The following is a 13,434-nucleotide window of genomic DNA, read 5'->3' as shown; positions in this document are numbered from 1 at the left end:
TTACTTGATTGTTAGAGTGGGTGTTTAAATGTTACAATGTCTACCTCAATTTGATAATGTTAAAGGAATGTTTATTTTTAACTTGAGACCTGGAATATTTGACGTTTTTTAACCTTTTTCTTAACCCATATCGCCCCCAAATATCGGGTATCGGAAATCTGGTATCGGCCAAGGGTGATGGAAAAAAAAATCGGTATCGCATCGGCCATTAAAAAAACCTGTATCGGTCGACCCCTAATCCAAACTAATACCCATACTTTGAAGGCCTTTTCCTCTCGTTTCAATGTTGGTGTAGTTACTGCACCCTGCCTTTGTAGTTTGTTTATGCAGACTTCAAACGTCTTGGCCAGATATATCTATATCGTGTTTTATAGTGAAGTTTCAGGACCTTTGAAAATGTGACTATGGAAGTTTCAGGGGCCCTGGCAGCATTTGCTCAAGGCCCATCAGAACATCAGACTGGCTCCCAGCAGCCACAGTTTTGGTTTTATTTCTCAGTTTCATTCAAACTGCCACCACATACACTGACACGTTCCATAATGACTTGGTTTAGTGATTACTCAATATTGTTTCAAGAGGAGAGATCATTTTCTAAGCATTTTATGGTGAATCAGCCCCTCACAAATCACACAGGGCAGTGCCTATTGCTGAATTTCATTCTGAACAACCTGTGCCTATGCAATTATTTTGAGTGGTGATTGCCCAGTCTTGTCTGCAAGTGAATGGCGTATTTGTGACCTCAGATTTGTCATTTGAGGCATGATGGGGGTGAGTCCTCATAATATATAAAGAGACAGGTGGACAGACAGTGAGTCATGAACATGCTGCTGTAATAGAGCTCTTCTATTCTTCTGGGCTTTGCCTTCTTAGTGAAACATAGTCCTAGAACTGTCATATGCCTGTGTAACTGACTAAACCTGCTTTTTTGGAAACGAGATACTTATCAATCAGACAACTATTTGTTTTAGAAAGCAAATACAGGGGTAGGAGAAAAATATGGCTCACATCCTGGCTCACATGATTACGAATTATATGAAATATACGGAATAGTAAATGTATTTATTATACTGTTAGGCTGATAATACTTTGAAGTCCATTTGCATTAACCGAAACTCTCTGGATACACCACAGTCTATTGAAATCAGCAACAGTTTTATAAAAGATTTCCAAGGTTCCCTTTCGAACGTCTCTGGTTTTATCAGCACCCACTACTCACTCTCATAAAACATTGCAGAAAGCTCGACATAAAATAAACTAAAAAAAAAGGAGGAACTGAAGTGCCTGGATCAAGGATTTCTTTCCTCCTTTTTTGTTGAACTTTGCACCCTCCAAGAGCACCAGTTGTTTTTGAGGATGCTAGCAGTGCTCTACCTACTCTTCTTTTGATGAAATAAACTAAGTTGCCCTGGTGCCTTGAGTTTGTAAGTTATCTCAGCTTGAGAAAGCCTTGAGTTGAGTTAAACCTTGAGTTGAGTTAAATAACAACCTTAAGGCAGCAGGGCAACTTACCTTCTTACGTGTAACTGGCTTGCAATGTTTTACAGTGTAATAACAGATATACTTTTGCTTCCTCCTCTCCTCCTCTTCCTCCTCCGGCTGCCAGCCTATGACAGCCTCCTGCTGCAGCTGAAGGAGGGCGTGGTCAGCTCGGGCGACTCCTTCTACGTGCGTGTCAACATGGCGGTGGCGGCAGGTACCACTCCTGGAGCGCTGTCCATCAAGTGCAACGACATCCTGCACGTCACCAACACCTGCCACGGCAGCGAGGGCAGCTGGTGGGCAAGCCTGGTGCACTCATGCCAACTGCTGGACCTCAAGGGTGGCAGCGTGCCCAACTACTACAGGTAGAGGATACTAGCCTAGTACACTAGCCCCAGCCGCCAGCGGCCCAAAATTATTCTTGCCTGTGAGTGGGTCTAGCCTCGCTCAATGCTCCAATGCCCTGAATCTGCCAAACTAATCACATTGCAGGACACTTGTTTTGAGTTGTTTTGAATCTTTGGATGCAAAGCGGGCAGGGTTATGAGGGAGTGACGACAAAGCGTTGGCCGATAGGCACAGACACAGTTTGAAAAACAACGGCTGTTTCCATCAACAATCTTCCGATGCGTCATTCATCGGGGCCAGACTAAATTACACATTTAATCTCACATTTAGGCTGGTTTATGAGGCTGAGTAAACAGTATTATTAATAATAATAACCAGGGCCGCTGACAGCTTTGGCTGGGCCCAGGACAAAGCCATCTAAAAGGACCCCCTCGTCCAATACATGCAATGTAATGAGAACCCAATTCTGGGCCAGGAACAACTGACCCCTTGGTTCTCCCTGTCAGCTTCCCTGATAATAATAATAATAATAATAATAATAAGAATAAGAAGAAGAAGAAGAAGAAGAAGAAGAAGAAGAAGAAGAAGAAAAAGTCATCATAAGTCACCATAAATGTCTCTAGAGTGCTCGAAATCTTATCTACTGTACATATGTACATATAAGGGAGATAGTACCACCATGCTAGGACTTACATGCCCCCTGTAGGGGAAGGTGGTCAGTGCAAGTGGGTTTGAGTATTTCCAGAAGTGTCCTTAGTGTAACCTCACTCGTGTGACCTTATATTTGTCAACCATATTGAAAAGTTTTGGTTTGTAACCTCACTCTCGCCATATGAATGGGGTTCCATATCTGGTCTGTCTGTCTGTCTCTGCCTCTTTGGCGAATAATATCAATATGTGCACTTTAAAGGGACACTGTGTGAGATTTTTAGTTGTTTATTTCAATAATTCATGCTACCCATTCACTAATGTTACCTTTTTCATGAATATTTACCATCACCATGAAATTCTATGTATTCATTATGACTGGAAAAATTGCACTTTTCATACATGAAAAGTGGGATCTTCTCCATGGTCCGCCATTTTGAATTTCAAGAAATAGCCATTTTTAGCTGCAAAAATGACTGTACTTGTGCCATACTAGAAAATATTGGTTTATTACTTAGTAAACTATCATGAAAGGTCAAATGTGGCAACAGGCGACACAGTTTCAATTGAGCAGCATAGTTGCAGAACCTTTTTTGACCATTTCCTGCACAGTGTCCCTTTAAGTTTTTTATGGGACTGAGAATGAAAACTCCAATGAAAACCAAATTGTGAATTCTCTTGCAAAGAAGCAGATTTGAATGAAGACAAATTAATTCTACAGTAAATCCTTCACGGTTAAGTCAGGCAAATACCTAAAACTACCCCACACCATTTAGCTTGGACAATAATATTCCGTGTCCTTGTATGGATCAAGTAGAGGGTGAAAAGCATTCGATGGTACAGTAACTGATTTTCCTGGTGAGGATTTATAATACTGTAGCTAATCGTTATTTAATTTCCTGCGTCCTTCAGAGCTCAGCGTTTGCTGATTCGTTCGATTGAAGACTTGACCTTCCAGCACAGAGCGCACAAGAAGGTAAGACCACAGATCTGTTTTATTTTCAAATATCTAAAGAAACATTACCACAGACTTGCTGAACCTTATTTTCAGTGTAATGATTTATATTTTAAATGTCAAAAAAGCTAGACTAGCATAGCGTAGCCTCTTAGTGCAGATGGGGTCGCCGACGGGCCAATTCACTATTTGCTGAAAATACTCAGCTACACTACACCATAACAACTTTGACATTACTGAGAGGCTTAAGTAACAGATTGAGACATGGCCATTACAATTTTGGTGACGGTAAGGTTATAACATGGGCTCTGTGCGGAGGTGTTAATTCACTCAAGAAAAGACTATTACTGGCAAGTAAGCAGAATATTTTCATGCGATGACTTTCCTTACATATCTTGCAAAAGTGTGAACACTGTCATGATCAATCTATTCTGTTAAAGATCATGAAAGCCCATCAGGCTATTCTCTCTGCCTATATGTAACTCAAGAAGTCCTTTGGGTTTATCGCGCAGACCAGTGCATACTCTATGACTGAACTTGAACTTGAACTAAGAGATGGAGCTTCTGTCTATTGTAGGCTCTTAACCTTTTAAGCACAGAGCCTCTGTTATAACCTTATTTTCACCAAAATGGTAATTATCAAGTCCTAAGAAATTTGCACTTTTCATACATGAAAAGGGGGATCTTCTCCATTGTCTGCCATTTTGAATTTCCAGAAATAGTCATTTTAAGCAGCAAAGCTAACTGTACTTTGGTCATACTAGTAAATATTAGTTCATTATTTAGTAAATATTCATGAAAAGATCATATATGGCTGTAGACAGCGGAGCGCCATTACAGTGAGGAGCGTAGTTGCAATACCTACTCTTGCCACCATCCTACACAGTGCACCTTTAAGTGCATTCAGTCGGTGGTTCAGTGACATGTGTTATGTGCTAGAACTTTTCCGTTCTGAACCTGGTACTGTATATTGTCTAGCACTGCCGGTTAGCTCACACAGTACACACACAGTGAAGCTGTTGCTCAGTCTTAGCCAAACTTTACACAATGTTGCGTCACATTCACGGGTATCTCCTCAGTCAGTTCATGAACCAAAAACAGAGACGTAAACCTGTCAGAATGTGGTTTGTCAGGTTGGTTAATGATAAATAGTTTGCTTCTGACCAGATAAAATAGTGAGGTACGTAGCAAGGGAAGGCACACACACCATGTTTACTTTCTGTACTTCCCGGTGTCTTATCTGGAAATTGCAGATATGTAGAAAAAAGGGAAAGCACATGGTATTTCCCTGAACATTAAGCATTTTGTATTTAGTCAAAAGAGAAGTAGAGAAAAGCACATGGCGATTCCTTGAACATAAAGCATTTTTTTCATGTTGTCAAAAGAAAAGAAGACAAAAAAACAACTTGACAAGTTTTTATACGGCAGGTGGTTGCACTTTTTGAAATCCAAAATCCCTCTCATTTAAAAGCTACTTGCCATTTGCTACAGTGCAGCACAATAGACCATCTCATATACGTACAGCATGAACGTGAACAACATGAGTGTATTCAAACTGAAAACAAAAACACATGGACAATTCATTACTCATTACATTACATCACGATTAGCTGACACGTTTATCCAAAACAACTTACAATTATTTACAGGGTATTATTCACAGTCCTTTGAGAAATGTGAGGTTACCTGCTTTGCTTAAGGGCACTTCGGCCATGGATGGAGGTGTAGGGAGAGCTAAGGGTGGGATTTGAATCTGCAACTGTCTAATCTTAACCACCTCCCTAACCATTAGGCCAGGGCTCTTCAATTGGAATTTCAATTGGGCCACATTTCAAAGCCGCACATTTTCAACATCACTAATACGTGGTACACCCACTTTTCAAAAGTTTTATAAGATAAGTCCTAGCACCCCCACACACAGCCCACACACCAAAAAACCTAATCCATGACTAGGCGAAAATGCAACAACTGCCCAAAAGTTGCCTTGAATTAGCTTTGGCCCTTGTCCACATCATACATATTGTTAGTTCTGTCAGATCCACTCTAGTAAAAAATGAGACGGGAAACAGAGATAAATTTCAGAAGCTTTATTTCTGAATGCATACATTTGTGTTTGGGGGTATGGCTCTGTTCGGAGGAAGTTCCCCGGCTTCTCCATGAGCTCCATGGAAGCCAATACAGGGAACAGCAGCATCCTCAGGTGGTGTGCCTTCCATTTAGCTGGAAAGGCAAAATACCCCCTAGAACAGAGCAAGCAACAACAACATGACATTGTTTGACAACGATTAGTCTGGTGGAGCAGGGGAGGTGGTGGGAGCAAAACAAGCAGCAAAAAGCAATGACAGGAAAACAAATTCGGTAGTTTAAATAAAGCGTGGCATATGTCAGCATCCAATTGCGAGCTGCAGCTGATTAACCAAAGCGCAGCTGATTAGTGGAGAGTTGTATGGGTTGGGTCGGCGTCAGCCAATAGGCAAAAGGGCGCGTTGACTATGTGGTCTGCCAGAGCTAACGCAGATTGCTCGATTTATCAGAGCCCTAAATAAAGCACAATGTTCTGTTCTAAATAACTTATATTCATGTATTTAACATAATCTAGACATATTGGAACATGTATTAGCAAAATATGGATGTTCCATTTATGTTTAATACACTTAAAATAATTTGGGGTCAAATTGACCCCAAGGAACACAGATGTAACCAAAACGTGTACAGCACTTAGGGAAAACATTTTTGTGGAAATTTCACTTTTTTCACATTGACCCCATATATTTAGGAAAAGTCATCAAAGATGAAGCAAAATAATGATGTACTTCATGTATTTTTCAGACGTTAAACATTGAATGGGGTCAAATAGACCCCAAGGATAACAGGAGGGTTAAAACATATATGCTCTAATCTTAAAACTTCACAAGAGTAGCATGTGTTGTACTGCAGTATCAAAATTGCATTGTATATTGCTACTGCTGGGGGGGGAACCAGGGCCTCATGTTGGCCATCTCTGGGCCAAGTCTGAGACACATCAGGGCTGCTTGTGGCCCTCGGGTCGCCAGCTCAATGGACCTGCCAGTCACTAGGCCACTGCTGCCCCACTCCCAGCCTAAACTCACCTACTGTATGTCTCCCTATGAACAGGTGGAGCGTGTCCAGGGGAAGCAGAAGGCCATGCGTATCGTCAGTACGGGCCGACAGCCACGCAACCCTCTCTGGGTCAGCGTGAAGAGGGACGGCCCCGAGGAGACTACGGGCACCAGTGAGTCCAGTCCAGTCCAGACACCATTTTAAACACTGACCTCAGCACAGGCACAGACATCATATTACTTTACAAGAGAGATTTACAGTGTGATTATGTTCACTTTATTTGTACCTCTATTGCCCTGTAGCTTCATGATCACAATGCTCACAATACTAATAAAAAAAGGGGGGTGGGGTTGCAGCTTGCTAAGTGGACACTTTACACTTTATATTTTGGTGTGTGTGTGTGTGTGTGTGTGTGTGTGTGTGTGTGTGTGTGTGTGTGTGTGTGTGTGTGTGTGTGTGTGTGTGTGTGTGTGTGTGTGTGTGTGTGTGTGTGTGTGTGTGTGTGTGTGAGAGAGAGAGAGATGCCTTGGCAAAATGTATGCAACAGTAAGCTATATATGATTATTTTATGTGTAATTATGTGTGTTATGTCTTGTGGGCAATGTCTTTATTTATGTGTGTATGCTACTTGACACCTTAATTTCCCCCTGGGATCAATAAACGATACTCTACTCTACTCTACTCTACTCTAAGCCCCCTACCACACATGGGCTTGCATGCTGAGGGGTACCCAGATTTAAATCCGGCCTGGGTTATTTCCCAATCCTACCCCAATCTCTCTTCACATGCACTTCCTGTCTCTCCTCACTGTGTCTGTCGGAAATGTGTCTGCCCCAAAAAGCCATGAGAACATATCTCTAAAAAAAATGGCGAGTCTTGCTAAATCTAAATCAGCTGATAGTAATACGTAAGCGTTCTTCAGGAAGGCAGTTCATTAATTAGTGAATTATCCTGTATTACTAACAGGAGAGGTAGGATGTGGAATATTACATTACATTACATTGCACTTAGCTGACGCTTTCATTTTATTTAAAGCGACTTACAGTTGAACCTGCAACCCTAGATTGAAAGGCCAACTCTCTAACCACTAGGCCACGGCTGCCCCTGTAATCAGCTTTTAAAATTCAGGCTTTAGGAAAAAAGTGAATCAGATTTAAAAATGTATTGAAAGACTGGTAAATGACTTGATTTAATTTCCATATGTTGCATAAATGGCTTTTACCTTAAACAGTAATTCATAGCTAATACAGTATGTTCGTAACTAACATTAGTTCTGTATTCAGCCAATGAGAACCTGACAATAACCTGTTTTTGTTGTAATTCTGTTTCCCGCCAGGTGATGGCAGCACCCCCAGGAGCTGTGTCACCCTCATGCCTTACACTCTGGTCACGCCTCACTACCCGCCCGTCTGCCGCCCGGTCCTCCTGCTACCCACAGTCCTCGGCCGCGTCCTCCACAAGCGTCTGGCGGAGATGGAGGGTTATCACTTGTGCGAGCCAGGTATGTGGCCCAGTAACATTTTACTCTAACTTTATACAGGGCAGTAACTGACAGTTTTCGCTGCACTGTAAAACATTGTAAGCCAGTTAAATGTTATAAGGCAAGTTGACCTGCTGCCTAAGGTTGTAAGTTAACTCACCTTGAGAAAGCCTAGAGTTGGCCCAGCCATAGCTTTGGAATGCTACGTGGGCGACCTGGGTTTGATTCTTGACCCGGGTCATTCCCGATCCTCCCCCTCTCTCTCTCTCCCGCTCATTTCCTATCCCACTCTTCACTGTCCTGTCTAAATAAAGTTGAAAAAAAAAAATATATATATATTAAAAAAGAAAGCCTCACGTTGAATTAAGTCTTGAGCTGAACGTTCAAACTTAAGGCAGCAGGGCAACTTACCTTTTTACGTTTAACTGACTTGCAATGTTTTACAGTGTGGGCCCAGGACAAAGTAACCTGAAAGCCCCACCCCAACCAAAACATACAATGTTATGAGGGCCCAATTCTGGGCCCCCTCTCGCCCTGGGCCCGTCACAATTGATACCTTTCTCCCTCCTGTCAGCTTCTCTAACTGTATAACCTGACACCAATGCCCACATCATCATGGTTGTCATTTTCACAGTTCTTGGCAGCAAGTCGTCCATTTACTGTCAGGGCCCATTGTTAAAATCACAGTCTCGTAAATGTCATTTTTACTCATTGTATTAATGATTGTTTTTTTTACGGCAACAGTAACAATATATTGTCATGGAATTTTCCTTGGGCTGAACCCTGGCGTCTGTTCATCTGTGCGTTCAAATCAGCTTTTATCATGCCTTAAACTTCAAATTGAGGATTGTAAAACGGGTCATGTTCTCTTCACTGAGAGGTCAATGTTTTTTAAAAGGTGATTTACGTTACAGAGCTTTGGTGAAGAAATTCTTCAATAAAACATACACTTTTTTTGACATTGTCCCTTGCAGGATTTTATTATGTACCTATTAGACATGTATTTTTTGCCACTCGTACTTTTTCTTGCTATCACCTTATCCTTCATCTCTCATGTTACACATCTCTCTCTCTCTCTCTCTCTCTCTCTCTCTCTCTCTCTCTCTCTCTCTCCCTCTCTCTCTCTCTCTCTCTCTCTCTCTCTCCGCTTCAGAGAGTCTGAGTGCTAGTGAGCATGCGGTGCGAGTCCAGAAGGGAGAGGTCCTGGAGGAGTGTGGCCATCCCAGCACCAACCACTGCTACACCCTACAGGGCGTGGAGAAGATCATGAGAAGGGTGAGGAAAACACACACGCACACACACACGCACGCACGCACACACACACACACACACACACACACACACACACACACACACACACACACACACACACACACACACACACACACACACACACACACACACACACACACACACATACACACAGGCATGCACACATGCGCGCGCACACACACACACACACACACACACAGGCATGCACACATGCGCGCGCACACACACACACACACACACACACACACACACACACACACACACACACACACACACACACACACACACACACACACACACACACACACACACACACACACACACACACAAGCGCAGATGCTAGACCTAGTGCTGGAAAGTACTGTACGTGCAGTACATGTACAATAAAGCATGTACAACAAGTAGCAACAAACCCCACCCTGGCAGCCTGTTCAACTGTTTGGTGACAAGATCACAAGGAGGGTGTGGAGGAACAAGCAAACATAACCACACACACACATGTAATATAATATACTGTAATGTAATGTATCGTGATTGCTGTAGTAGGGGGCCCACTGCATTCTTCCTCTGGGTCTGGACTGGGCACTGTAATGTACTGTAATCTGTAATGTGATGTAATGTACTGTGATTGTTTGTTCTAGGGGGGGCACTGTGTTCTGCCTAGGGCCTGGACTGGGTACTGTACTGTAATGTAATGTAATGTAATGTAATGTAATGTAATATAATGTGATTGCTCTAGGATGCCCACTGTGGTCTTCCTCTGGGTCTGGACTAGATACAGTAATGTAATGTAATATACTGTAATGTAATGTAATGTGATTTCTCTAGGGTGCCCACTGCGCTCTGCCTCTGGGTCTGGACTGTGTACTGTATTATAATGTAATGTAATGTAATGTACTGTAATGTAAAGTAATGTAATGTGTACTGTAATGCATTGTGATTGCTGTAGGGGGCCCACTGCGTTCTGCCTCTGGGTCTGGACTGTGTGAGGCGGCTCCACAGGGCTGAGATCTTCCCCATCATCATCTTCATCTCCTTCAACGAGCGCAGCACCTGCCGACTCAAGTAGGAGCCTTTTATGGCACCTCTCTCTCTCACACACACACACTCTCTCCCCCCCCTTCCCTCCCTCCCTTCCTCCCTTCCTCCCTTCCTCCCTTCCTCCCTTCCTCTCTCCCTGTCTCTCTTGTCTGTAACAGACAACCATTGTGTGTAACACTAACAATGATTGTCTGTTACCCTGTTTATATGTTTGTTTGTTCTTTGTGGTCCTTAAGTCTGTCTGTTATGGTGATCTGATGTTACCTGTGAGTGTAGAGACAATAAAGGATCATTTAATCTAATCTCTCTCCCTCTCCTCTCTCCTTTCCAGGCACAGGTTGCGTCAGCACAGCCTGTCAGAGGCCCAGCTCCTGGAGAGCTCGCGTGCGGAGGAGCCCCTACTGGATAAGCTGCCCTGCCTCTACCGCAGCCTGCAGCCCGACTGCTGGAGGGAGACCTCGCTCCTGGAGCTGGTCCAGCACGCCGTGGCCGAGGAGCAGCAGAAGATCGTATGGGTGGAGCCCAACCTCTGGTGATGTGGCACAAGACAACAGGGGCAGAGTTATAGGGGGGGCGAGCAGGCAGGGCATTTGCCCCGGGACCCAGGGCCCTCCTATATTGGTGGTGGGGGCCCCATTGTGACTTGACAAGCTGTATGGGGGGCCCTATAAGTGTCTTGCCCTGGGGCCCTGTGTGCAATTGTTCCACCACTCCAAGGCGACCAAACATCTGCTGGTGCAGTGAGCAGGACTTCCTAACCTCTGGTGATCCGGTGCAAGCTAACTTAACTTCTGGCGATTTTGCCCAAGTAGGCTACCTGGTGATCCAGTCACAATCCCCTCTATCAAGTCAGCAGGACTTTCTGAACTCTGGTTATCCAGTCTTTTAATCTGGTGACCAGATTAAGGGAGTCGCCTCTACCACAGCCTGCAGCCCGGCTGCTGGAGGAAGATCTCACTCCTCAAGCTTGTCCAGGATGGAGCGGCTGAGGAGCAGCAGGAGATTGTCTGGGTCGAGCCCAACCTCTGGTGATGTGGCACAAGGCGACCAAACATAGTCAGACCAAGAGCGATGTAAATATTGTTTCTGATCTCCAAAAATCGGGGAACTCAGTCTCCACCCACTTTGTCGGACACCAGTCAACCAGCAGCAAACCTTGGGAAAACCATGCCGTTTGGGAAACGTTAATCGTTTGAAAGTCGTTGATAATCAAGCTAACCAAACATCTGGTGGTGCAATGACCCTCTGGTGATCCGGTGCAAGCTACTTAACTTATAGCGATTTGACCCAAGTGACTAGTTATCCGATCACAATCCCCTTTATCAAGACAGCAGGACTTTCTGAACTCTGGTTATCAACTCTTTTAAAACCTTTTGAGGAGTAAGGAATTTCTAGAGGTTCTTCTAGAATTTTACTGGAACACTCTACAGCTCCTATAGACGTCTCGCAAAGTCCTTATGACATCATAATTAGAACTCAAAATTTTGGCAAAATTCTAATCACATATTTGTGATGGTGCTCCTCAAAGGGTTAATCTGGTGACCCATTCTGGATCCCTCCCATAACAGACTGTGCAGCATCTGGTAATGCTCTACCGCAGCCTGCAGCCCGACAGCTGCTGGAGGGAGTAGCCAGGCCGTGCCCTCCTAGTGACACATTTGAAAGTCGATGATAATCAGTCTTGGAGGGAGACCTCACGCCTCCAACTGGTCCAGGGCGGAGTGTCTGAGGAGTAGCAGAAGAATGTCTGGGTCAAACCTACTCACGGTTGACCTCTGATTGAGCCAAAAATCGTCTCGATTCCTAAAAAGTCTTGCATTGTATGCCCGGTTTTAGGGATTCTGACTGGATCAGGATCAACAGAGGATGAAGAGACTGGATCCTCACATGATCATGGACATTAGCAGATCATCTGGTAACCTACGTACTGTACTTGGAGTGACTCTCAAGGCTTACGTCAACCAGTAGTACATTCTAATGGTCGTTTACATGCAAGTGTTTACACGCAAGTGAACACCACCACCATCTCCAACAACAACAACAGCAACAACAGTAATAACTGTATTAATAATTCACTTTCTATCTGGTCACATATGGTGCTATTCAATGTATTCAACCAGTAAAAAGTGGTCTGAAGGAGGTCAGAAGAATCATGATGTAAAAGTATGGTAACACTGAACCGACGGGGTTTAAGACCACAGTGTTGACATCCGCATGCCATTATGATGATTAAATATCGGGTATTATAATGTCTTTACCGCCCTGTGGGACCAAAAGACAAATGTTAGTCTGTTGCAAGTCTGAGCCCCAATGCTCTTAGCTCGCATTATCATGATGGGCTATAATTATGATGATGGATCGTATGGTATAGCCTCATGCGCTGAGCTCTTACTGTTTTATGCTATGGCTTAAATTATCTACCGCTAATTACCGTCTTGTATATATTTCCCTGTTATTTATCATTCCCATTAGAAGGGTGTTGCCATTCAGAGCAACATATAACGTCTCGGTAGATACTCTTGTTCAAGAGAGAATGTGAACTTACAGTACAGTTAAAGCTACTATTGGTGCCAAGTACTTTGGACTTGATGACAACTGAATCTATTTTATTATAGTTTTAGTTTTATTTACATTTATTATTATTTTATATATTAATGTACATAGTGGGACAAAAATTGAAAAGGTTGCTGAAGAGCGGCATATAATTTCATTAGAGAGGATGTGGTTGTTATTTTACTGGAATCAGAAGATCGTATTGCAAAAAGTGAATGTGAAGTTGAAGTTAGTGGAATTTACTATGGAAGCGACTTTGAAGGTAATTTGTACTTTGAATTTGATGACAACTGAATATACACTATATTATACAATAGATATATATATACAGTGTATGTACTTGTACACTATGTATGCTATATTGTTTGCACATTACATTATAATGGGACAAAAAATGAAAAGGTTGTCCAATAGTACTCACAAGGCACTTACATTTTTGACATGGTGGATAGAGATATCGTTGACAGCCATGTCTGGAATGCAGACATACTAGAGTGCTTGCCTCTGTCCTATCTGTCACCTAAGCCCTTGCAAGGAAACATTCTGTCTCTCTGTCTCTGTCTCTCTGTCTCTCTGT

The 13,434-nt window shown here is 43.2% G+C and overlaps 1 protein-coding gene across 1 annotated transcript in view; it reads left to right on the top strand.

The window, feature by feature from the left end:
• card14 (caspase recruitment domain family, member 14) overlaps window positions 1–12,987 on the top strand; it is a 40,586-nt gene extending 27,599 nt beyond the window's left edge. The window contains exons 15-21 of the mRNA XM_063201623.1: window positions 1,604–1,844; window positions 3,388–3,451; window positions 6,566–6,683; window positions 7,848–8,012; window positions 9,145–9,266; window positions 10,213–10,328; window positions 10,636–12,987. Of these exons, the coding sequence (XP_063057693.1) occupies window positions 1,604–1,844; window positions 3,388–3,451; window positions 6,566–6,683; window positions 7,848–8,012; window positions 9,145–9,266; window positions 10,213–10,328; window positions 10,636–10,840 (1,031 nt within the window). The 3' untranslated portion in view covers window positions 10,841–12,987. The remainder of the gene's footprint in view (window positions 1–1,603; window positions 1,845–3,387; window positions 3,452–6,565; window positions 6,684–7,847; window positions 8,013–9,144; window positions 9,267–10,212; window positions 10,329–10,635) is intronic.
• Window positions 12,988–13,434: the final 447 nt, after the last annotated feature.

Source organism: Engraulis encrasicolus, chromosome 1 (assembly GCF_034702125.1).
Source record: "Engraulis encrasicolus isolate BLACKSEA-1 chromosome 1, IST_EnEncr_1.0, whole genome shotgun sequence".
Classification (NCBI taxonomy): Eukaryota; Metazoa; Chordata; class Actinopteri; order Clupeiformes; family Engraulidae; genus Engraulis; species Engraulis encrasicolus.
The sequence above is the reverse complement of the archived record's forward strand: the minus strand, read 5'-3'. Positions and strand labels throughout refer to the sequence as shown.